We start from the raw sequence: 25,530 nt of genomic DNA on the forward strand, positions 1-25,530 counted from the left end.
AAGTCATTTGTAAAAATTGCTCCTATTCAGGATATCAGCCATCAATGAACTTTTCATAAAAATGTTACCAAAGTGACTTGCCCAGGGCAATTCCAACTACTTTATGCCGTGTTTTAATTTCTGCTAAACACAGTCCCATGATGCTGCTTACAAAATTTCTTTTGAGTAAACCAAACCTTCCCTAAAACGAAGCTTTCCGCTAGTCAACTGGTTTGCTTTGTGTTCCGTAGCCATAACAATCTCGGTTTCTTTTCCTTAACAATATCATCCTTTTGTGACTATAAAAGGTTATTATCATGACAATATGTGGAACTGACAGGTACGAAGGAGCAAAAGGGTAGAGTAAGGAGTGAGATAAATAATCAAAATGGAACGAAACTAATAATCAAAAGGGCAAGTATCGAGATAAATAGGACGCACTGTGGTCGTTTTTATTTGGGTAGGGAGAGGTCTTTTTCGGGTCGTGGAAATCGAAAGGAAAACTTTAATAGAAAGAAGGCAGGGAAGGAAGACGACACTGAAAACACCCATTTCATCCTTCAGCGCAGTGACTGCATGCCATTAATTAACGCTTTAGGCGTTTACATGAAAATTGTACTATGCAAGCTAATTATGAAGTTTACCCAGTTAAAAAAATTACGGCAAACAACGAATAGCCCCCGTGAGATAGAATAACTTACGCGAGGAGGGAGAAGGAGAGGGCTGAAACAAATCGTCATTTCAAATTCGGTAAAAGAGTAAAAACACCACCCAAAGGAATAAATTATAGAAAGATCTAGAATATCGGGTTTCAAAAGCACTTGAAAATACTCTGGTATAGGCTAACTCGCGGAAAACTCGAGTCTCAAAATTTTGCAGGTTCTTCGTTTGCGCCCCATATATAATGACATCCTCGGTACACAGACCAATATGATCTTCTTGTTTTAACCAGGTATTCTCGTTTTGCAAAGATGCATGAAAAGGCCGCTGTTACGGGCGTTCTTTTCTCGATCTTCTTTCTTGGTCTGATCCGCAAAGCAGCAACTACAGATCAGTGTAACGGACCTCGCCAGATACCCATGCAGGGCAAGATGCTGAAGGGACACATCTATGAAACCCGATGGGTACGATCCGGGTATGCGGAGTGCTTGTTTATATGCAGAGAGGAAAAAGTCTGCCAAAGCTTCAACTTTGTGGCTAATGAAAGCAAGTGTGAGTTCAATAATCGCACAAAGGAAGCCTGCAGTCCTGAGGATTTTGTTCCCGACCTTCATCGTCTTTATGTCAAACTTGACGTCAGTAGAGGTAAAGAACTTTGAAACTGTTTTAAACGGTATACATCCGCTTTTTAAGCATTTATCACCTCGAAACAACTTTGTTTCACTTTCAGATAGATTTTTTAGTTATTTTGTTGGCTTTAAAGGGGCTATATCACAAAGAAAATTGCTGTTTTAAGTCAATTCTGTGCTGAAGTCATTACGTAGTGCCTTTAACCTTAAACAGAATCAGTGCTCCTGTAGAGTAACGAGGAAGATATCAAACATACTTCATCAACATAATTTTTTTCATGGCACAGCATTACAATTTGAAAAAATTGGCCCATTTTTTTTTTCAGTTCAGTTCAATCCATGTTCATCCTTGCCATCAGCCGCAACGGACACCAGGAAACAGTTTCAATGCGTATAAAATACACTCTTAAATACCAAAACTGGGCTATTATTTTTGGAATTTAATTGATCCGAGTATACGTTGTAGCATTTTATAACGATGACAAAAAGCTTGACGTAGCTCTTTTCAGTTCTGTTTTGATGCCAACAGTAAATCCATAGAAAGGTGATAATTCAGAGCGCTTAGTATAAAAGCACGATCCGATCAAAAGCATCGCTTCAAGGCAAAAAAACCTCTCTCCTCCCCTCTAGTATTACAAATTTGTCACGCCGAAGATAAAACGATCATGCACAGACTGTTCGGTCTTTTTTCGGTAGCATCACCTAGGACAAAGGGCTATTGTTTTGGTGAATTGGACCTGGTACAATAGATCATTTCTTGATACGACATGTCACACAAGGCCACACCTAACGAATTGACGAGAGCCCGATTACTTGCAGACAAATTAGAAACCAAAATTAAATAGTTTTAAAGTCCCTTTATTGCGTTTAGGTTTAGCCTGTGTCGCGCGCGCCTTACGTTACCATCCCCTTTCCACTCCAAACGCCCGCTTTTCAGGCTATATGGGATTTAATTTCGTTTTGTCATGCCGAAAAGGAGATATTTCCTTCTACCTGGGTGCTGTTGTCAGTTTTGAAAAACGACCTACGCTTGTTCCTGTCAAAGGTTTTCTGAAGTTGTAAGATTAAATTAACCTATATTTACGCAGCAACAAACATTCAATGTTTTCGCTTAGCGCCTCTCTGGAAGTGACATTGCTGATTACATACAAAATCACGGACGAGCAGGAGTCTCGTAGTGCGAAGGTCGAGTGTAGGGAATTTAAAACGATCTTTTTGGGATAAAAAAACATGTCAAACTGAAACACCTTAACAAAAAATACCCGCAACAATAGACATTTTAAAAAAGAACTGAACCAAAAAATATAATTTTATTTGAACGTATGTAATCATGGTAACAACGTGAACATTGAACTGTTGATTTTAAAGTGTGCAATATTTAGACGGCTTGTTTTTTGTAAATTCTAGTTCCCCTTGGTTCTATTCCTGAGCTGCCAGCGACATCATGTCAGGAAATAAACAAAAACGAAGGCAAAAAATTGGACAGCGGCAAATACTGGATATCTTTAAGTGGAACGATTGTTCATGTTTACTGCAATATGAGTACCGTGCCGGAAGGTAAGTTCAATTCTTGCCCTAGTATTATTATCATCTATAACAAATATCACACCTGTAATGCCAGTTGAGGTACAAAATTTAATTCTGGGACCGCAGCCTTACAAGAGGTCTAGCGTCACCAATGCAACTGCCACAGGACGTTCGCAAAGACCTTTGGTATGACGAATTTCCTGGCTAACCTTTATCTTCAGAAATTTATTGTCTTCTAGTGAATATTCATTGCTCTTTGTCGCTTCTTCGTTTACTGAAGTCTAGTTCGAGCATCTCGCTCAGTGCTTGTGGAGTAACCGTACCATTTCTCCATAACTTTTCTCATTTCTCTCTTTTTATCATAAAGTGGTGGTCGAGGTGTCTACCTATGAACCAACTCCTTTGCAGCAACTCTGTGGCAACTGACATCTGTATTGCTCGAAGCCGCACATATACAGAGGTGCAATGATTAGTTATAAGTGATTTGGTTAATTACGCGGCGATCATATTTATTACTTTTAAAGCTTATCTGAAGATCCGGTGCATGAATAGGCCAGTCATATGCTCAATTCGAAGGGCAAGCACATTATTATTACGCCCGAATCATAGCTCACACAGATTCGTCCGGCGCTACAAAGCGTTCAACACGCGATGAGGAAGTCTTCCTTTACGACTTTGGTCTTCCCTCAGCCGAAGGAACAGAAAATACAGAAGCACAAAACAGACGAAAGCAAACAGGTGGAGACATAATAATCCACTTGAGCTAAGCTGATGATCCGGGCCCGTTGGCGCGTACAATAACCCACACTATAGTCAACACTACTGCTCATCCAGGAATGGTCTGATGGCGAAAGGGACACCATTTTCACTTCCTTATACGTCTATTCCTGCAGTTTGAGGAAATCAGAAGACCGATCCTGCACCGGTTATTCTCCTGCGTGGAGAGTACCCACACAATAGCCAACACTATTGCTCATTCAGGCAAGGTCTGATGGCGAAAGGAACACCATTTTCACTTCGTCATACGTCTATTCTTGCAGTTTGAAGAAATCAGAGGACCGATCCTGACATTAAGTGACCGTGGAGGCATGTGTTTGGCTGAGATGTTTCCAAAGATGGGCGAGCTCAGGCGTTGGCACGTTTTTGGGTGTGGAAAGTTCTTCTTTTATAATGAATTTCATCGGCAGCTGCACGGGATTCTCTCATTTCAAGTCCATAACGGCTAAATAATCCATTCAAGTCCTTAATGTCGAGCGACTTTGTACCATTGACGGTCTTCACCATTAGCTGTGTATTCATGCCCTTCACCCTGAACGTGGCTGCGATATCGTTAAAAACGAACGAAGCGGTACAACAGGTGTCGAGCTGGAGCATGATACAGTTTGCTGGTGAAGAGAAGGGCTTAGCTTCTTGGTGGCCTCCTGATTGGGAGGGAAGGTTTCGTCATATGGTGCTTTTGAATGTAGACGTTAAAGCAGCTCTTAAAGGTCCTTCGCTGGTTACAAATGTTGGCTCTAATTGCAGGATTGTAGAAGTCAAAGCAAATCGCCTTCTTTTTCCTCTTTGGCACTCGGGTTTTCTTTAAGTATTTTTGACAATCATGACTCTTGGTAGAGGCTAGTGGGGTTGAGTGAGCCAGCGGTTACCTCTGTCACGTGATTGAAGGAGTGATGCGAAATGCGCTTTTCCCCAGACATTTTGCAGTTGTAAGAGCCTTTTCCTTTTCTAGAACGATCAGGTCGAACCGAGGAACCATCCAAATAATTGAGCGCTCCTCGCTGGAGGCCTTGATTGGTCGAAATTTTCACTTCTGCATTAAAAAAGTTCACGAAGTCGGCGGGGGAATCGCCCCTCCTGTCACTCTCCTGTTATTTTATTCTCGGCGCCATCCGCTTTGAAGCGTAACTGGATGCTTTATAAGTGACTATTTTTTACAAGTTGTGAAGATGGTTGAGAATAGAAAGGAGGGTTAGAGTTAATATTGCGCTCTGACACTGACTAAGCAAGAGGGAAAATCTGTATAATTCCCTCTCATGCCCTGGTTGGATGGAGGTCGTTAATCTTCTTAAGGTGCCTAGGCTGGGGCTGGACATCTTGTAAAGGTGCCCATTCATAGCGTCCGGGTAGCCACTTCGTCAAGGTAGAGACATCCGTTGAAAAGGTCCTTGGGTTCTTTGGGTAAATACTGCTCTAATTATTGTAGACTAAAACATCATATGCGCTGAATTTAGTTTCTACTTGCCAGTCACAACTTGGTTTGAATTAGGAATACTCCAATGGATCCCCATTTACCGTGGTCAGTGTCAGTGAAGGCAGTAAATTCTGTAATTGTAAATAAAGTTTAAATTATTCACAGTCTTTGACTCGCCACTTATTCGGCGGCGTTGACCTTAAGACTCTGACTCTGTCTGCATCGATCAATTGGTAAGAAGATCTACTAGACGGTTGCGAACGAGTGATAGTGTAGAACGTATTCAACCAAATTGAGATCTAGTTCCAAACTCTGTTCGATGGTCTCTTTCGCAGATGAGACTCCAGCCTAAAGTTTGCTGTATAAAGAGTCCTCAAACCTCTCGCTCTGGTGGGCGTGCCAATCGTTCGCTCCTTCAAATCATCCTCAGTCTGAAGATCGTCCAAAAGTGCAGCGTCATTTGTCTTACGTTCTAAAATGTAATACGAAATGAAGCCAGATTCTTCAAACGACAACCATTTTTTAGCTAGTCGGTAAAGAATCGATTCCATTTCTTTACCGACCAACTGAGAGTCTGTCCACCAAATGTTAACGATGATCAATAATTATAGCTCTTTTCTTTCTGGGTGCGCTGCCTTAGCCTTAATTGTTACTCTGATTGCTTCAGCGGTGTCTGTAAGATCCAAGCTGTCGGCCGAACGTGTCGCTTTCCGTTCTCACTTGTTCACAAATTTGATGTCTCCCAATTTCCTCGATTGGATCCATAACGTCTAAGGAATTGTACTGCAAATTGGTCACCGTTTTAACGCGCTTTTCATTTTCTGATTAAATCAATTACGATCAGTGCGGCTGCTAGACTAAAACAACATTAAATGTGCACGTTACATGAAAGCAATAGACAAAGGTAGAATAAGAAAGGAAAAGTAAACGAAGCAAAGACCTTGAATTAGTTGGACAGGAAAAAATTAACCGCAGTTGAAATCTGAACGGAACAGATTACTGTTGACCTTTAAAGCAAGATGCCCTAAAAGAAATAACAAAACTTAGACAGATCAGATCTTAAAACACACACATAAAAACCTAAAAGAATTAAATACCTAAGAAAGTCGAACAGAATATGAACTATAGCAAAAAAAATGAAAAGAATGGGAAAACAAAATAAAGAAAAAATGCACGAAACGTTTTGTAAGAAACGCGAGGACGAGTATATTTGTGCTGGATTACGACAGCAACAATTATTATATATGGTGAATTAGAACTTTCGTAGATCGCTCAAATATATGGCTTTTTATAAATGAGGCGCATGAAGTAAAAGAACTTGCTAGCAACAAGCTTTTTCAATGTTAAAGTAAGTTTTTAGAGGCCAAAATGAAGCCAAATTCAAGAATGTGTCCCATATCAACTCCATACATGTAAAGACATTGTACTGACTACTAACAGCAATACCCTATTACAGTCCAATATAAGCCAAAGGTGTTTCTGAAAGGCCTCAATTAATTCAAGTAATGATACAAAGGCCGTTTTGGGGGTATGTGGTAGCATTTCACTTATATAAGATCAGGTCTGGAATTAACCGGATTTATGTAAAAAACAAAATGTTTATTATTTGTCTGAATTTGCTAATACGTGCCTCTTGAGATTTCAAGAGCGTCTTAACATTTTTCTATCTATTTCAGGCACGATATCTCTTTGGATTCCTCTCTATTGAAATTTTCTTTTTGATTCTTTTGACCAGACATTGATGAATGCAAGAGCGAAAGTCATGATTGTCACGTAAATGCAAACTGCACTAACACTCTTGGCTCTTATAACTGCTCGTGTTGGCCTGGCTACAAAGGGAATGGGACCATTTGTACAGGTATTATGAAAAAGTTGTTCCTTTCTTCCTTAATAAATATATAGAGGATATTACATGGCCGCGCGGAGATACAAAATTTCTCTTCGAGTGTTAAAAAATATTTCAGTCGTTCTCTGCGCTCACTCGTGAAATATTTTCAACACGAAAAGAGAAATTTCGTATCTCCAAGCGGCCATGTAATGTTCTATTTATTATATAAACACCAATGAAATACCAAACTATTTCACTGAAACAGTTTTTTTCCTGAAAAAGGCGCAATTTATTTTGTAGCCATAGCAACGGTGATATTTTCACATGTAAAAATAACATGTTATTTTCACGTGTGAAGAGATCATGTTTTCGCGCGAAAGCTCACCTGGTATTTCATTGGTGTTTATATAATAAGAAATAATACCTAGTAAAACCAAAGTTTAGGGAATGAGGACGACATAGATCGAAGGTTAAAACACTCTTGCTGCAGTAAAGGCAGTGCTTGGCGGAAGTTTTATGTGATCGAAGATCAAAATACGTGTGATCAGGTTACGAATGATAGAAGGTCCAAACGCGTGTGATCAAATTACACTCTACGCATTCAATTCGTTCTTAGTGGAAATCCAAACTAATGTTAGCTGCAAATCGTGACGCTCATACATAATCGCAACCTGAAGGTGGCATCGCTGGCTCCTCTTGTGGCCCGCACTTAGGCAACGAGTTGCGCAGCGCTAATATGGTTAATTATCTCATAGCCAACAACCACGAGAATCTCCCTAGATTATCTCCTGGTCGTCTCACTTTAGACAAGTAGGAAAGAGCCTTACATGGGAACGAGGTTGTAATCTCAATTGGATTCTACTTTTCTATCCGCCACATTTCAGTCATTTGTGTTGTAGTTCTGCATTAATCGAGAAATATATAACTCATCAAGATTCTCTGAATCTACACTGTTCGAATATTTGAAAGCTGGGTGCATTTACAAAAGTTAAACTGCCGTGTAAAACGCTTGTGCAAAGCTTGTTGCCATGTTGTTTGCAGTCATCACGCTAGTTTTGATGAACGGGAATACAGAAGCTACAGATAACTGGATTACCGTGATGGATATACGTTTCTAGCCTTTTGTTGAAGCTACGTGGCTTGAGGGTGATCTTTGTTAGCAAAACACCACTATTTCACTGAAAAAAAAAATAGTATGAGTGTTAGAGAGAGTGAAATTCTTATAGATTCCACAATTCCATTCAAAACCTTGGGGAATGAGGAAATGAAGAACCCAGACAAGAAGGGCAATATATGGGCAGTCGATGCAAAAAAAGCTGTATTTAGGAGGACACCCGTGTAAACATGTACATCGCGTTTGTGACCGCGCCTGTCATGGATGTTAGAGATCGAGACCAGGTCTAAAAATGGGTGTAGAAAATAGCATTTTGGTCAGGCTCAGGATTTGGAGAATCGGGAGGCACACAAACACCAAGAATTTCTAGGAGTATTTATAACTTAAACTCACGTGTTGTGCTATTTAGCGATCTTTTCATCTTATTTTACCTTACCTTGAACCAATTAGCACAGTTTTTACCAACGTAGTCCGTCTTTCGTTTCTTTCCCTAACAATGTTTTGCCTTGGCATTCTCTTTGAAAGCACTCCTCCACTTGCACAGTTTTCAAAATGGTCGCCCAAGGAAGTCAAAGATTCGAACCAGTCCACTTCAAATGCAAGGCCCGTAATGCATTGTAGACCAAAAATTAAAAATTCGCGATACCGCGAAAAATAATTCTCGGCCCAATATTAAAAAATAATTCTTGATACACATTAGAAAAATAATATCATAGGTGACGAATTACTCCTTAAAAAGAAATTTCAGCGTTAATTTGTAATTTCACATGTGAAATTACAAAATTGCCATGGCAACCTAACGTACGTCTCAGTGTCAACATGGCGACGAAGTTTTAAAATGTCATGAATAAAGATGTCAGGGCAGAAAAAGACGCTTTAGAAAACCTGAACACACGAAAGAGCACATCAAGGAGGATTCTAACAGGTATTTTGTCGAAAAACTCTGAACTTAAGCGAAATGTACCTTTACCGAACCTTTCTCGTCACCATTTGATTACACTTACTAATTCGTAATACCACTGAAAAATAATTAATGACATGAATGAAAAAAGGATTCCTATAATTAAAACAAAAATAACTCATGTTGCTAAAAGTAATTTCTAACACGCTGAAAAAAGTATTGTTTATTGATGACAAAAATACACAACAAGTCCATAATATTTGATGCGGTTGGATTAAAATTGACTTGTAATGCAATTTTATTGTCATGATTTTGACCAAAAAAGGGCCTCCATACAAATACGTGCGACGAAAAATGTAATGTACCAGGCCAACAAGTACGAATACAAACTTAATTAGAAGATACAAGCGGCAAATGATAAACAAAAGAACAAAAGAAAAATAAGAAAACGAAAAGAAATACTAATACCTTGTAAGCCTATTATATATACCATCCTGAAAAACCAATTGAAAATCCATCGACAAACAAGCGAACGAGACCATTTTGCAGGGCCCGCCAAGGGGTTTTGGGTATTCGGGTATCTGGGGGCATTTCGGCGCCACAATATGGATATTTAGTATCTTGTTTTTCTAAATTTTTGGTATTTGGCATTTAGGCACGAGGGTTTAACGAATTTTTTTTGATACATGAATGATTGAAATACGTAGACATATTAAATTCCGCAAGCAGAATACTGCAATGCTGATCGTACTACGTGAAATATGTTCCACAGAAGTTTGCCAGGGGTTGGGAATGGAAAGGAATGGACAAAGGCCACCGACTGTAGTGCACCAAAACTTATGCATTCTTTGTCTGGGGGTATTAATTATCTCTCAGCAGGCTGTCCAACCATCCCTATTTCGTCGAGATTGCCCCGATTTTGCTTTCAAATCTCCAATCCTGACCAATGTGCAATTCTTATAACACTTATACCAGAACACAAGATAGAGTATATAAACAACTGAAACCGATATTCCAAAAACTAAAGAAGCTGCTACAAATATAACATATTAAAATCGAGTAGCTGTACGCCAAGCTACGCATAGCGACAAAGCAACGAAGGGGTTTGTAGCATATAGCTATGTCAGCCATCTTGATGTTCCTCTCTGAATGCTTGGTCATTCTCATCGCGTACACAAGGTACCGTGCCTCCAGTTCGAGTGGCTTTCAGTGAGTCAAAATATCGAAAAACATCTATCGTTTTAGTTAAGTTAGGAAATCAGATGAGTCATCTGAGCCCAAGGGAAAGAAGTTCGACCGTCAATTTCAATTTGCATTAATTCCCAAAAACTCCCAATATTCACAGTCCCTTTCTGGACTTCAACATTTCAAAATTGTCTAGCGGAGCATGCCCCTCCCTAGCCGTTCGCGCCTTCGACGCTCGCGTCATTAGTCTCGCATTAAAGGCAATTTCGGGTATTCGGTATCAATGATTTTGCAATTTGTAGGCATATTGGTATCTTATGGGGAAAAAACGGGTATATTGGTATCCCACTAGACATCTGAAATTAAATTTGTTAAATCTTTTTTCTAATTTTACCGTGTTAAAAGGGGGCATAGTAAAGTCTGAGTTCCTCAATATATATCGCCTGTTTTCTACCTCCTGAGTTATAAAAAGGTCTTGTAGATACTTCGGCGATAGTTTGTTTTTAGCTTTGAACATCGATATTGCTATGTCCTGGAGCCTTCTATTGTTAAGTGTCGTAAGATTGGCCTGTTTCAGTAAATTCTTATAAAAGTCCAGTTTGCTATTGAATACTATTCTTAAAGCTCTCTCTTGTAATCGTTCCGACTTTGTGCCTGTCAGAGACTCTGCAAAAAAATGCCAGGCTGTACCACAATATGTTAGATGTGGTAAGATGGCCGCTTTGAATAATAGCAATTTGGCATGGGACGGTAAAGGGTTTTGAAATTGAAAAATTGACATTGAAATTTGAAATTGGATTGAAAAATATAACTCATCAAGTATCTCTGAATTTACGCTGTTGGAATATTTGAACATTGGGTGCATTTACAAAAGTTAAACTGCCGTGTAAAACGCGTGTGCAAAGCTTGTTGCCATATTGTTTGCAGTCATTACGCTGGTTTTGATGAACGGAAATACAGAAGCTACAGATAACTGCAATCGGCGACAAAATTGTTGAGACATTGTACTTAAATAGGGTAGTTTCGGAGAACAAAGGAATCCGCACCCCTCCCCTGTCCCCTCCATTCAAAGTTGGCGTGTTTGTTGTTTTCTATAGGCAGCTAGAACAAGGGCACAACATTGCACGGAGGGGATGGGGAAGGAAAGCTATATTTCCTCCTTTTGAAGTTAATAAAACGTAAAAAAACCCAGTTTTGGACGAAGTGTCTCAACTCATTTTATCGCCGATTGTGGATTACCGTGATGGATACGTTTGTAACCTTTTTTATCCTTTTTTTACCATTTTTGGATTTCTTGTATTTTGATTGGGAGTCGATCTATCATGGTAGTCGGATGCCACCTGGTTATTACCTCGAAATTCATAGTGAACGCGACATCGATTCCACTGTTAATATGACTGCAGAAGGTACCTGAATTTTTTAAAACCGGGTTAGCAAAAAAATCAATCCATTCCACTACTTGGCAATTTAAAACAATGAAAAATCATTCAAAGAACGATTAAAAGCCTTTGTTCTGACGCCGGGCAGTAATTTAGGGGTCCCTAGTAGCATTCCACTGAGTCAAAATTTAAAATGACGCAAATTATAGAACATATTTTTACTCAGTAATCTAACCCCGTGGAGTTTCAAACCGATGTTATTTCATTGTCATTTCAGTCTAGAATTTTTTGAATAATTAAAAATGCAATCAAAAAGTGTCTGGTTTAGGCTTACAGAACTACTGAAAACAAACAAATTATCGATCACCTTCTGATCTGCAAAAATCGGCCTATGGTTTAAAACCAAGCGCTCGCTGAAACTAGACCTAGATCCAGTTTTCCTGAATGGAAAATTTATTTTCTAAGGCACAGTCACCTAAGCTACAACCGACCAAGGGTTTTTATGCCTCGTACATAATATTTTAGTGCAGCAGCTCAACCACGCGACCACATACCTAACTTCTGCCTGTCGACACCATTCGGCATCTCTCTATAATGCGAAGAGAAAGAGGATGGTTATACCTAGAAAAGTGCTTTATTTGTACCCAATGAGCTTGCAGACAACGGAAGATGCATCCCCTTCACTTTCATATGTGAGTTTCCCCTCCCCACCCATGCACCGGGACTATGACGGCATGGGAGACTGTGTAGAGGCCATTTCTTAGTTATAGGCAGGTATTCTAATCGTAGATCGCTTCTGACATCTTAATGTTGTAATGAATGTTCAATGCCGGCGTTCATATCTCCTAAAAAATGACCGTTGAGTCGGTTCTTGATTCGTGGTCCTTAAGGGATTATGATTTTGGAGGTTTCTTCGGCCGGTTTTTGTGTTTTCCTTCTCCAAAATCTCAGCAAAGAAATTGTTTAGATCATTTTCATCGAAGTTATCGGCACTTTGTTGAAAGGCTAGCACTTGGAACGTAAACTTCTTAATAACTTTACCGTGGAAACCAACCCTATAAACTCAGTTGATTAAACGGAGTCTATTATTTTATCAGGGTTCGCCTCCTGAGGTTATTCCATGTTTACCGTTCACTTTCATCTAAGGAACACCCTGGCCATATGATATATAGATATAGCCGGGGCTTAAAGCGAAGCTCCCGATAATATTTATAGTTTGCTCAAACAAAATATAAAATCGTGTAATGCTAAGCGGCGAAGGCAACGAGATTAGCAATAAAGCAACTTTGCACGTGCAGCTGACACTTTATATATATAAATTCGTTTTTTGAGTAGAACGTATTTCGTAGAGCGCTCGACTCAATTGATTGAGGAGCATCAGAGTCGTCAAAATTGCCTGATGAGTGTGGTCCTTGCACCATACGAAACAGTTCTGTAGCAATAAAACGATGATTACTTGGGAAACCTGAACTTCTGTGAAGTTATATATATATATCTTTGCCGTTGTTTTGTAGGACTACAACGTGCAATTTCCAGAAACTTCCTAGTGACACGCTTTATGAAGGAAATGCCGTACTTGTTCTTTTTCACTTTTTTTTCCTTTTTTCACTGCCGCTCATTTTCACCCTGGTGGCCGCTAGCACTTCTCATTTTCCCACCGCCGCTACAAGTTTTTTTTCGTCCTTCCAACAAAGAATGCCTCCTTTATTTTTATCTCTCACTCTAGCTGGCTATCGCCAGGCCTGTGTCGCTACTTTTATCGTTGAGCTTCGCTGGCCTGTCGCCTACTCTCTCTTTTTTCTGTCTTTCTCTTTCTCTATATTCCAAATTTGTGGACATGACAATTAATCTAGCTTAATACTTTAGACCACACGGAAACAGAAACAATTTTCGCTTTCCGTTTTCGTCTTTATTGACTTTTTAGTTGTCCCTGCTTCACAAGACGCGGGTGGCTATGTGATTTCCCGCTAAAATGACCTTAAATTTCATTTGGGTTGCCATACCTGCTGATTGAGTTATCTCACATTGGTATGTCTGTGATGTAGACGGACGGACGGACGGACGGACGGTCGAGCGTACGGTCACGTGGTTACCAAAATTTGTCGGATGGATAGATTACCACATTTTCTTAGGTATGGGGCTACGCTCGCGCGCGCTTCGCGTGTGCGTGGAGCTCCACTATGAACTAGACATCTCAGTAATGCGAGCCTTATGCGCCTACTGGTGCGATCAGACATGGCGATGATGATGATGATGATGAATACGAGCCATAAGAACTGGTCCCTACTGTTCTTCAGTCTTTCTTTTAGTCACTTTTGGAAGCCCACGATCTTCAAGATGAAATTGATAAGTGCTGTTTTAGGGAGCGAGTCGACTGTAAACAGAAGTGAGAACGGAAAACAACCCTTTCCTACTCAGTCTGAGCCTAATCTAACAGCACCCCATGGAGAGAGTGATGTAGAGTACCTGACTGTATACTGGCTACCGACAGAGAGTTTGTCTTTTTACCCTGTCCAATGCTTTTCAGTCCTGGTCGACTTAGGCAAAATTTAGAGCCTCGTCGTTTTCAGTTATATTTTCACTGAGCTTTGATTGGTCACGAGGGCGGAAGTATTTAAAAACTGCACAGTCCGCTGAATGTAAGTTTGATTTTTTGAAGGCTCATTTGGCGGCAAGCGAGAAAAACAAATTTTCCAGCAGAATTCATAAAGTTTTTAGCTAAGGTGAATAGAACAGCAATTACAATAAACATGATTAAAGAGAGTCCACGAAGCTTAAGATGATTTAAGTCGATCAGAAACTAGGTAATTTATCATCGTTACTTATGCCCAGATATAACCTCGTGCGTACCTCGGTCCTTAACTCGTTTCCTCTGTTTTGATTTAATTTATGGCTCGCTTTTGGCAAAGTCCGAAGCTTACAATACGAACCTCGAACTAGGTTAGTAAGATATATTCTTCTTTTTACAGAATGTCAGCCCGTAGGGGTGGCAAACCCTAACAGAATTCTAAATAATCAAATGACGGCTAGCAGCTACCATGGTTCAAGCTATTATCCATACTACGGTCGACTTAATGAAAAACGAGGCGCAGGAGCATGGTGCCCAAAGACTCCTTGGATTCCCAGAACAGATTATCTTCAAGTTGACCTGGGTACTGAACATTTTGTTTGTGCAGTAGCAACACAAGGATCATCACGCTATAATGAGTGGCTAACAAGCTACATTTTGCTAATGTCTAAAGATCAAGTAACTTGGGGCACCTACAAAGAAAACAATACCGAGAAGGTGAGATGATAGAATAGCCACGAAATACAATACAGTGGAAACTTTCTACAATGGCCCCCTTATTGGGTGGCCGTTACGGAGTAGTAGGAGTATTAAATGTGCTCGTTTGAGTTTTTCTAGGGCAGATTAAAATGTTTACTATAAATACGCAACACAATGAAATGTGTCAATAAAACAGAACCAAATGAAGTACAATCCGTTTGTACATCATTTTCTTTTAAACGTTTAGGGTAAGTTATCTTCAATTGCCAGTCTGGGATGCGTCCTTGTAGGGGCTGCTGTCGTTGAGGAGAGGAGGCTGTTGCTGCAGAGAGAGGATAAAACGAAAGTAAATGTAGGGAATGTCCATCGCTGGGGACAGAAAAGTCCTCAGGTAAAATAAGGAGTGTGTCACGCATTATTCTGTTAAATAAATGAAGGGGGTGCTCTATCTCCGAAAGAAAGACAACGAACGATTAACATTAAAGTTGGCTGAGACTTTTAACTGGTTGAGTAAGCTTTATTCACAATACTCTTTCTATAATATATAGATTTAGCCACGGCTAAAAGCGAAGCTCCCATTGAAAAGTTAAGTGAATTTGGAGTGAAACAAATCTTGTATCGAGTTGATATAGCCTTATATGTACACCCAAAAAGGTGTACGGTCAAATTTAAGAGCAATAATGGCTCTTGATCACAGTAGATAAGGCGTGGAAAACAAATCAGGCCGACTTTTTTGCGATCGACAAGTTTACAAATTCTTGGCAATAAATCTGGGTGCGTGCAAACCAATGTTTTATTTTTTCTTAATACATCACATCTGAGGAGAAAGAGTACTATTAGGCGCTGTTTTTATCATACAGACCTCGTACAAAATGCAGTATTTCACAATTTTTCAAGACAAATACACCGTATTCACAAATGGCGGACACGCGGGAAAAAACTGGTGCCTAGTCATGAAAGCGAGGCGTTGGAGGATAAACAAAAATTGCAAATGAAGACTTTCAGTGAACTTGCAGAGTGTTTAGCATGGATTTCACCTAAAATAACTTTGTATGGACCTCTTTTTAAATACAGTTACGTTGGACGTCTTCTGCTTTTAATGTTTAGTATTGATTTGCTGTTTGCAATCAAAAGGGACGCGTATATCTTCAAGGAAACAGGATGATTTTGTAGGTTTCCGAAGCCTCAGAAGCTCGACAAGTGGGCGATGGCTGGAGAAAAGCGGCAAACATGTTGGCCTAAACCTCACACTGAACCCGAATATTAAAGCCATCTCCCTGCAATTCGGTAAAACAGAAATAAAAAGAGATATTGGTGGCAAGAAAAAAAGAAATAAGCGACGGATATATGGCCTACTTGTCAACGGAAGAGACCTCCGCCATTACTCAAAACAGGTCAAGGCAAGAGCGGGTGAAAGATTTATTCACGAGACTCATTCATTCATGTCAGTGTCATTTTATACATATCTATGTATGTCTGTATTTACAACTTCCTTTGGATGATATTAATTCCGTCGCTTTGGAGTGAATTGTTAGAGGTACGTTGGTAGAGCTTAGCAAAAATCTTTTGATTTCTTTATCATTGCGGAATAAAATAATTTTATCAAAATTAGAAGCTGTAGTGTGTGAATCTTATGGCTTGCTATTTGTCTGGTCTCCTTTAGGGCATTATCTCGGAGAGCTCTTGGTAAAAAAGTGATATAAAGCTTACATTTTACTAGGTTAAACGTTTCAGGCAATGTTTGTGTCAGGACTGAACACGGCAAGCTTCTGTTTCGAATCATTAAATTCGAGTCTGGATCCGTTTAAAAAGACCGTCATTTTATTTATTTATGTATTCTTCACTTTTAAAATATTATGGAACATAAAGTTAAAACTCTTAACAGCCAAAGATAAGAAATACGAAAATTACTCGCTGAAATAATATGTGGCCGGCTTACCGAGTCTGCCGAGTAACATGTTGAAATTTTGAGCGTACTCCACTCGACCGCTCCTGCATTTTTAATTTATACTAAAAAAATAGATCTAATTGATGTCCTTCATCGATAAAGACCAGAGAATAACGTCCTGGCAAACCAAAACCAAACATAACTGCATCGAAACCTCAGTCAGCACTTCTTTCCTTTCTTCCTTTTTTCCATCTCCACTTGAACTGTTTTGTTTAATAGCAGACGTCTCTTGCGTTAACAAGTAGGCCATATATCCGTCGCTTATTTCTTTCTTTTGTTGCCACCAAGATTTGCATTGTTTATATTTGTGTTTTCCCGAATTGCAGGGAGCTGGCTTTCGTATTCGGGTTCAGTGTGAAGTGTGGGCCAACATGTTTGCCGTTTTTCTCCAGCCATCGCCCACTTGTCGAGCTTCTGAGGCTTCGGAAACCTACAAAATCATCCTGTTTCCTTGAAGATATACGCGTCCCTTTTGATTGCAAACAGCAAATCAATACTAAACATTAAAAGCAGAAGACGTCTCACGTAATTGTATCGAAAAAGAAGTCCATACAAAGTTATTTTAGGTGGAATCCGTGCTAAACACTCTGCAAGTTCACTGAAAGTCTTCATTTGCAATTTTTGTTTATCCTCCAACGCCTCGCTTTCATGACTAGGCACCAGTTTTTTCCCGCGTGTCCGCCATTTGTGAATACGGCGTATTGCATTCATTCAATATTCAGGATTATCGAAGCACGCGTGGACTTTTAATTAGTGAAACCGTTCAAAAAATTTGCAAAATCACCTATACGGCCAGCCGGTTCTAACTTTTGACAAGCGCCAAATTTGCGAAGAAATTTTAAAAGAGTTACGCTTCAACGTGATAAAGAATTTATTGAGTCTACTTTTTATTCATGGTTTTATAACGATGTGTAAAAAAGCGTTTGATACGCTCGGCATTTTGAGTACTCCTGCACGTGATGTTTATGAACGGCTGAAAACAAACGGCAAAGCGATGAAAATTACACTTTTGAGACTACCAACAATCAATAAAGAAATATAATTCAATCGGAACATTTACAGAGACAACAATTTTCATTCACGAAAACAAATGAGTATTTAAGTGTCTCTAAGAATCCTCAAGTCTTTACTAGTAAGCTTAAAGATTAAGTTTATGTTTTAAGCCGCCGGTTTCCCAGACCTGTTTGCTGTTTTCAAACATGAACTCAGGACAAGAAAATCGCTCAAAGCTTTCTTTCTACTGCCAAAATTATAACTAAATATTCTTCGCGAAGTCTTTTCTTTCTATTTACGGTGAATTAATACCGACTAAAGGCTTTTTAAAGTTCTGTAAGCTTAAGCTTATATCAGTCAAATCTTAATACAAACGTGCATAAACTAGCTTCATAAACTGCGCCGCTGGACTTCATGAAATTAGATATAAATACAATAATTACTCAGGCTTACCATATTTCGAGATGCAGCTCCTGAAAGCTATCAAGTAAGGCAAGGATCGCTTGAGCCTTTATAATTCTCGCACGCATCCAGCAAGGTGAAAAACAAAAACGATGCCATCCGAAATGGGATTATCGGCTTTGACAAGCGACACATTTCCCAACCAAAAGCCCAATTAACAAACCAGCCATGAATAAGAGAACACTCTTGATAGCGGCTGTATTTCATTTTGTACAACCAGTGGAAAAAGACAGTTAAAAACAGCACAAGTTGACTCAAAACTCTGTCAGCTTCAGCTGTCAAAGTAAACAACTTTCAAGACGCTACATAAATTTTACGCATGAACTCACCTGTCAAATTTTAACCAATCAGAGCATAAACATTAAACGTGGAGCGTGACCAACACGTGACCATGGTAAGAAAAGGTCTTCCCCGCCTGTATTTTAAAAAAACTGGCTGAATTTTTGCGTCTGAGGTCAGTTTGAAATCAAAATCGTAATAGTGCGGGGCGATACTGACATAAACACAACATATTTGATATGAATTTAAAAACAAGTAAACGTGAGCCTGCAATCATTTGAAAACGAATAAATTGTCAGCGGATAACTTCAAAAAATACTCGACCTCGATGGGTCGACACCTGAGCCCGCGATAGGGTCAGATGATACTGGTCAGCGGATACCCTGTTTCGACAGCTGTCAATTGATAGCGGAGCTCCACGCGCGCGAAGCGCGCGCGTGGACGGAGCCCCATAGCTAAGGAAATGTGGTAATCTACCCACCCGAGAAAATTTGGTAATCACGTGACCTTACGACCGTCCGTCCGCACCACAGGCACACCAATGTTTACTCCCACACTTTCTAGCTAGTTTGGGAGCCCAATAGAAAACTAATTGCACATCAGTGTTGTGATCAATTGACAGCTGTCAAAACAGGATATCCGTTGACCAGTATCACCTGACCGTACCGCGGGCTCAAGTGACGACCCATCGAGGTCGAGTACTTTTTTGACGTTATCCGCTGACAAATTACCAGTTTCAAATGATCGCAGGCTCAAGTCTATTTTTTTCAATGATTCATATGAAATATGTTGTGTTTATGTCACTATGGCCCCGCACTGTCAAGATTTTGATTTCAAACTCACCTCGGACACGAAAATTCAGCCACTTTTTGAAAAATAAAGGCGGGGAAGACCTTTTCTTACCATGGTCACGCGTTGGCCACGCCCTACGTCCAATTTTTGTACTCTGATTGGTCAAAATTTGACAGGTGAGTTCATGCAGAAAAAAAATGCAGCATCTTGAAAGTTGTTTACTTTGACAGCTAAAGCTGACAGAAATTTGTGTCAACTTGTGATGTTTTTATTTGTCTTTTTCCACTGGATGTACAAAATGAAATACAGCTGCTATCAAGAGTCTTCTGTTATCCATGACTGGTTTGTTTATTGGTTTTTGGTTGGGAAATGCGTCGCTTGTCAAAATTGGGTAATCCGTTTTCGGATGGCATCGTTTCCGTCTTTCACCTTGCTCAATGCGTAAGAGGGTTTAAAAGTCTCAAGCAACTATGGCCTTCCTTGATATCCTTTAGGAACTGAATCTCGAATGGTAAGCCTGAGTAATTATTGTATTTGATGTTTGTTTTTGTTATATCTAATTTCATGAAGTCGAGCACAGTTTATGCGGCAAGTTTTTGCACGTTTGTTAAGATTTGAGTCAATGATCTGATCTAGTATCAGGTTTTATATAAGCTTACAGAACTATAAAAGGCCTTCAGATATATTTTCTCACGGCAAATAGAAAAAAAAAACGTTCCGAAGAATATTTAGTTATCAATTTGGCTGTAGAAAGAAAACTTTGAGTGATTTTCTTGCTTCGAGGAGTTCATTTTTGAAAAAAAAAAACAAACACAGGCAGGCCGGCTGAAGGTAAAACAAAATAAATTTAAGCTTAAGCTTTAAGCTTTAAGCTTAAAGACTCAGGATTTTTAGAGACACTTTAATACTTGTCTTCGTGAATGAAAATTGTTGTCTCTGTAAATGTTTTACCGAATTATATTTCTTTTATTGATTGTTAGTAGTCTTTCTTGCAATTTTAATCGCTTGTCCGTGGTGTTTGTTTTCATCGTTCATGAACATCGCTTGCAGGAGTACTTAGAAATGTCGCCCGTATCAAACGCTTTATAAGATTACACATCGTTATAACTGGAACCATTAAATAACAAAAAATAATGATAATAAATTCGTTATTATGTTGAAGCGTATCTCCATTAAAGTTCATTCAAACACTCGACCACAATGACAGCTCGCACTAAAAATGAGAACCGTCTGGCCGTATGGGTGATTTTGGAAATTTTTTGAACGGTTTCGCAAAAAGCCCACGATTGATCGTCCTGAACATTGAAAAATTGTGGAATGCCGTATTCTGTCCGAGGTCTGTATGATAAAAAGTACTGTTTCACCTCAGATGTGATGTATAAAAAGTATAAAAGGTTGGTTTACACACCCTCAGATTTGTTGGCAAGAATTTGTAAAGTAAACCTGTCGAACGCCAAAAAATGCGGCCTGATTTGTTTTCCAAGAATTTGTTTTCGAGGCCTAATCTACTGTGATCAAGAGCCCATTATGGCTCTTGAATGTGATAGAAGATGTTTGCTATTTTTTGGGTGTACATATATTTAGTGCAACTCGATGTAAGATGTTTCACTCTAAAATAACTTATCCTTTCCCTCAAAAGTCACATGAATGTGCCCTTAAGTTAACTGATTTGTGGATTACAAGTTTATTAGTTGATTTAAAATATAAATTTATTAATGGGAGCTTCGCTTTTACCCCTGGCTAAATCTATATATTAACAACATTGATGTGCAATCAGCTTTCTCCTGGGCTCCCAAAATAGCAACAGTAACATTGGTATGCCTGTGGTGCGCAAGGACGGTCGGTCGGTCGCTCGGTCGCTCGGTCACGTGATTACCAAATTTTCTGGGATGGGTAGATTACCTTAGCTATGGGGCTCCACCCACGCGCCCGCGCGAAGCGCGCGTGGAGCTCCGCTATTAACCACTCGCGTGACCATTTATGCTTCAACTTCCGGTTTGTTCCTCAAGGGCTTCAGCACATAAGCAAATGAAATTATCGTTACTGAAAGGTTTTGCCAGTTTTGTTTCTAGCATGCAGACACGTATTCCAATTGGTCCTGTACATGAAACCATTCAAACTTTATGTTGTAAGTCAAGTTGTGTTAAGGTAGCAAACGCTAACCTAAAGGAAACTAATAGTAAACTGCCGTCAGTACGGTATATGAAAATTTGATATCATTTTAAACACGGCTGGTGACTTATTTGCGTGGCAACATCGACAAAATGATTCATCGATTCATCGTGACAAGTGTAAACCCTTGGCAACGTTTCGAGTCATTAAAAAGGTAGACCATCTCCTTTCCTTTTATATATTAACCTTCATTGATTGATCCACGCCATTATACACCTATGTGGCTGGGGTAAAAAAGTGACCGTTAGTATTGTTTCGTGTGAATTTATTGTCCAAAGAAAAGTGTTTTATTACTCCATACTTTCAGATATGGCAATTATCGAAAAATTATTCTCTCTCAGTAATATCTTTGAACATTTGAACTTAACCATTTCATTTTTTTATGCAGGTGTTCCAAGGAAACACAGATAGTAATACGACTGTGAAGCATTCCCTTCTTACTGCCGTGAAAGCCCGATTTGTTCGGTTTTATTACCTCACCTATAATAGTTGGCCTTCCCTTAGAGTAGAAATATATGTTTAAAGCCATACTAAAGTAGCTATGTGACTAGGATATTGCTGTATTAGCTCAATTTTTTGCCAAGTACTTCAGTAGTACGTTAGATATCAAACAAAGTTCATCAGGAAGCGCTAACCATAGTTCTCGGCAGTAGTATTTAAGGGCGCAGCATTGAAAATTGAAAAAGTTGGCCCAATTTTTTTCCCTGTAGCAACCGTTGACAGGAAACATTTTTAATATCTGAATATTTTCCCAAATAACAAAACTGGAGGTCTGGTTTCTTTTTTGTATAACATCATGGGTGACGAATTATTCCTTAATTTTGGCGCGAAATTTTCGCGTATACTAGTACATGAGAAATTTCTGCAATTTGATTGGCTTAGGGCAGGGTATTTCAGCTTAATTTGAAATACCTACACGTGAAAATTACAAACCTTTTGTGGGTAGTAGTATAAACAAATAATAGCATGATTTGTACGTGATATTTGGCATAAATACCACTCGTGATATTTCAAAATTGTCTCAAATTTCACTCGCCTAACGGCTCACGAAATTACTTTTAACAGTTTTGAAACATCACTCGTGGTATTTATGCCAAATATCACTACAAATCATGCTATTACCTATACTAATTTGTAACTTCAGATGTGAAAATACAAATTTGCCATGGCAACCTTCCGTACGTCTCAGTGCCAAGATGGTGGCTAAGTTTTAAAATGTTTGAAATTAAAATGCTAGGGCATTGAAAGACGCTTTAGAAAACCTAAACTCACGAGAGAGCACACCAAGAACGACTTGTCGAAGACTTCTGAAAGTTTTGAAAATTTAAGCTGTGAAGTTTTCAGTGCGTGGAGTTCTCGAGCGATAATCAATTTGAATTAAACATGTCAATAACCTACGATTGTGAGAGTTATTCGTCACCCATGATAATCATCACATCTGTATTATATGAAGATGACAATTTCTTATGAGAAGTCTTTTCTTAGCAATGAAATGGCGTCATTTGCCTATTTTACTTGCAGCCGTATTTCTCATAGCACTGTTGCAGAAGGTTTTTTTCTAAAATAGTTCACGGGAGCTTGTTAAGTTCCCTCAATCGCTGAATCAATTTTCGTGAAGTAAGAGCAAAATCTATGAAAGCGTGATCTTGTATAATTTTGGGATGAAGTTTTTATGCTTTAAACCCGGTGCAAAATTAGACCATCTTAATGTTAATAATAGAAACCGAAGTGCCTTTAAAACGCAATTTCACTTCATAGTAGTTTCATTCCGTTTAAACACATTTGTGAGAAGATCATGGGGATGGTTTTAGCCGATTGCTAGTGGAGCCGATAGCATGCATTGAGGTGTTATTGTTGGCTTTTTTGTAAATACTTTGGTGTACTTTAACAAATAAGCGAATAGTTTAGAAACCGCTCTGTACATGTTTTTAAAAATTTGATATTCTTGAGATCAATTGTAGTTTTATATGATCTTTATGTTTCGAGACCCTTGCATCAACGCAATAAAATAATTCACATGTCAGCTACCTCCCCCCAAGGGTAGGATCCCGGGCCCACCAAGGAATAGTAAAATGGACAGAACAAAGTTGACAATTTTCTCCATGGTGTGGGAAAACTAAGGAAGAAAAATTTATCTGGGTCAAGAGCAGGTCAAGAGCTTCTCACTGAAAAATCCCCTGATATCCAGCTAATGTAACTAAAACTAATGATGCGTAGCTGGCTGAAAAATCCGCGCACGAATGTTAACAAAGACTAGAAAAGTTGGCCGTGGAATGAACATCATCATTTTGGCTTTATAAAAGCCGTCAGGGAGATGAATGGGGAAAATCCGGATCTTATGTCTTATAGGGGGGGTCGACCGACGTATCGGTCGACATATCGATCGATATGAGTATGTAAGTCAAACTGATGAGTACGAAAGTCAAACCAAGGACGGTTCCCTACAAAGCGAATAAACCGAGTAGGGGACCAGTCATAAATTAAGTTGGACGGGGAGGAGGGAGGGGATGGAGGAGAATTGGGAGGCCTTCAATTTTTTTTGGATGGAATATAAGGGGCTTTAAAATGCCAAAAGATGACCTTGGGGGGTCTTCAAGTTTCTTTTAAGTAGCATCCCTGCTGAGCAGCATGATGTTTGAGTATTAAAGGACCTGATTTTGATTCAATTTTTCAAAAAGTCCTATATTGTGTAATACTAAAACAATTTCATCAGCATTTTTACAAAAAGATTTAATGCTCGAATAGTAGGTGCATCAACACAACATCTATTATTGTGTAACACTGAAACAATTTCATCGGCATTTTAACAAATGATTACATGCATAAAGTCATGTTATGTAATCTCACTATCGGAATCATAATTTGTAGATGAGGTTGATGTAGAGTCACTGTCTGTGTCTCTTTCAAGTTTTTTGCTTTTAGAGCATGTACTGCTCATTTAAAAAGCAGTAAGCTTTGGCCGATTATCTTCTTTCTTCCTTGAAGCGGTCCTGTCAGCCTCTAACCTTTCGATGGCTTGTCTTACCTCAATTATAACACAATCACTGATATATCCTTGCTCTATAAGCTGTTTGAGAGGCTCTGGGTGAAATCTCTTTCTCAGTTTAGTGTGAAGTGCTTCTCTGTTGAGGTTATTAATATCAATCACAGGAATACTGGCTTTTTGAGTGATATCTATTTCTGCACTCCCAGTCAAAAGTTTACACACCTCTTTAGCCTGCCTTGACAACACTTTCCGCTTGTTGGTCTTGTTCTTTCTTTTTTGTTCTTTCTTTCTTCTTACCATTTGGGTATTATGTAAGAAAGGGGGGCCCTTAAATCTTTTAACATGATTGAAGGTGGGGGTACCTAAAAACATGGGTGCTATTGATTAGGGGTTTGGAAATAATTTGGGATAAAAAACGATTTCTCCTCCACCGGTTTCACTAAACCGAGGTCGGTTGTCCAGAACCATCTATTGATCCAACGTTTGTGCGATGTGTTAGGAGAAATCACTAGATTTCAAGAAGGACGAGGAGGATAACTGACATGAGTAAAGCAGAAGAGTCAGGTGCTAGAAATATAGCAAACTTTTTGTAGTCGTAGTCACCGTTCTGTCCAACGCTCGATTTTGATACCTCATGAGCTATTAAAATATTTATCATCTTCACGTCTCTATCTCAAGAAATTAGGACAATGTGGCCCCCAAAAGCGTTTTTTTCCCTCGCGTGAATATTCCCCTATTTCTGAGCTAAGGAAAGCGGGAATCCCTGTCGCGTGCTCGTGGTTGCCGTCTGCGATTTTACAAAATTTTGAATTCCCCAACCCCTCTCCTTTGAACTTAAAACGATGTCGTGAATTTTCCCCTCCCTAGGGGCAGAGAATCCGATCCATCCATTTGTATTCCACGACATATTCCCCTGGTTAGCCGGGGTTCCTACCCCTGGGGGAAGCCGATGACTTGCGCAAAAGGCCAACTCCAATGCGGACGGTAATTTTTTTGCGGAAATTTCGTGTAAGAGAGAACCTCTGATTATTCAGAGGTGTTGTCTTCAATTCATTCGTTTTCAGGTGAACAGCAGCAACTAACAATGCATTCGAAATACGCACAAAAGTGTTAGCTTTTGCTGTCTTCTAAAATACGAAATTTTCCCTTACGAAGGCAGCATTGCCGAAAGGTTGGGTTTAATATTAACAGCGTTTTGTCTTTAATTCTTCGTAAGGTATCTCGGTTGGAAAGAATA

General features: G+C 39.3%; 1 protein-coding gene across 1 annotated transcript; it reads left to right on the plus strand.

Annotated features, from left to right (window-relative positions):
• Nucleotides 1-762: 762 nt before the first annotated feature.
• On the plus strand, nt 763-23,989 carry LOC140925243 (EGF-like repeat and discoidin I-like domain-containing protein 3). The gene is made up of 5 exons (XM_073375235.1): nt 763-1,284; nt 2,676-2,825; nt 6,722-6,844; nt 14,363-14,679; nt 21,696-23,989. The coding sequence occupies exons 1-5, from the start codon at nt 951-953 to the stop codon at nt 21,828-21,830; spliced, it is 1,059 nt and encodes a 352-aa protein (XP_073231336.1). The 5' UTR covers nt 763-950; the 3' UTR covers nt 21,831-23,989.
• The last annotated feature ends 1,541 nt before the right edge of the window (nt 23,990-25,530 follow it).

This window comes from Porites lutea, chromosome 14 (genome assembly GCF_958299795.1).
Source record: "Porites lutea chromosome 14, jaPorLute2.1, whole genome shotgun sequence".
NCBI classification, from domain to species: Eukaryota; Metazoa; Cnidaria; class Anthozoa; order Scleractinia; family Poritidae; genus Porites; species Porites lutea.

What these genes read in the sequence shown, in the direction of transcription:
- LOC140925243 (XM_073375235.1), top strand. Translation starts at nt 951, where the DNA reads ATGCATGAAAAGGCCGCTGTTACGGGCGTTCTTTTCTCGATCTTCTTT. An exon ending in CAAACTTGACGTCAGTAGAG is followed by an intron (nt 1,285 to 2,675) that starts GTAAAGAACTTT and finishes TGTAAATTCTAG; the next exon opens with TTCCCCTTGGTTCTATTCCT. An exon ending in AAGAAAACAATACCGAGAAG is followed by an intron (nt 14,680 to 21,695) that starts GTGAGATGATAG and finishes TTTTTTATGCAG; the next exon opens with GTGTTCCAAGGAAACACAGA.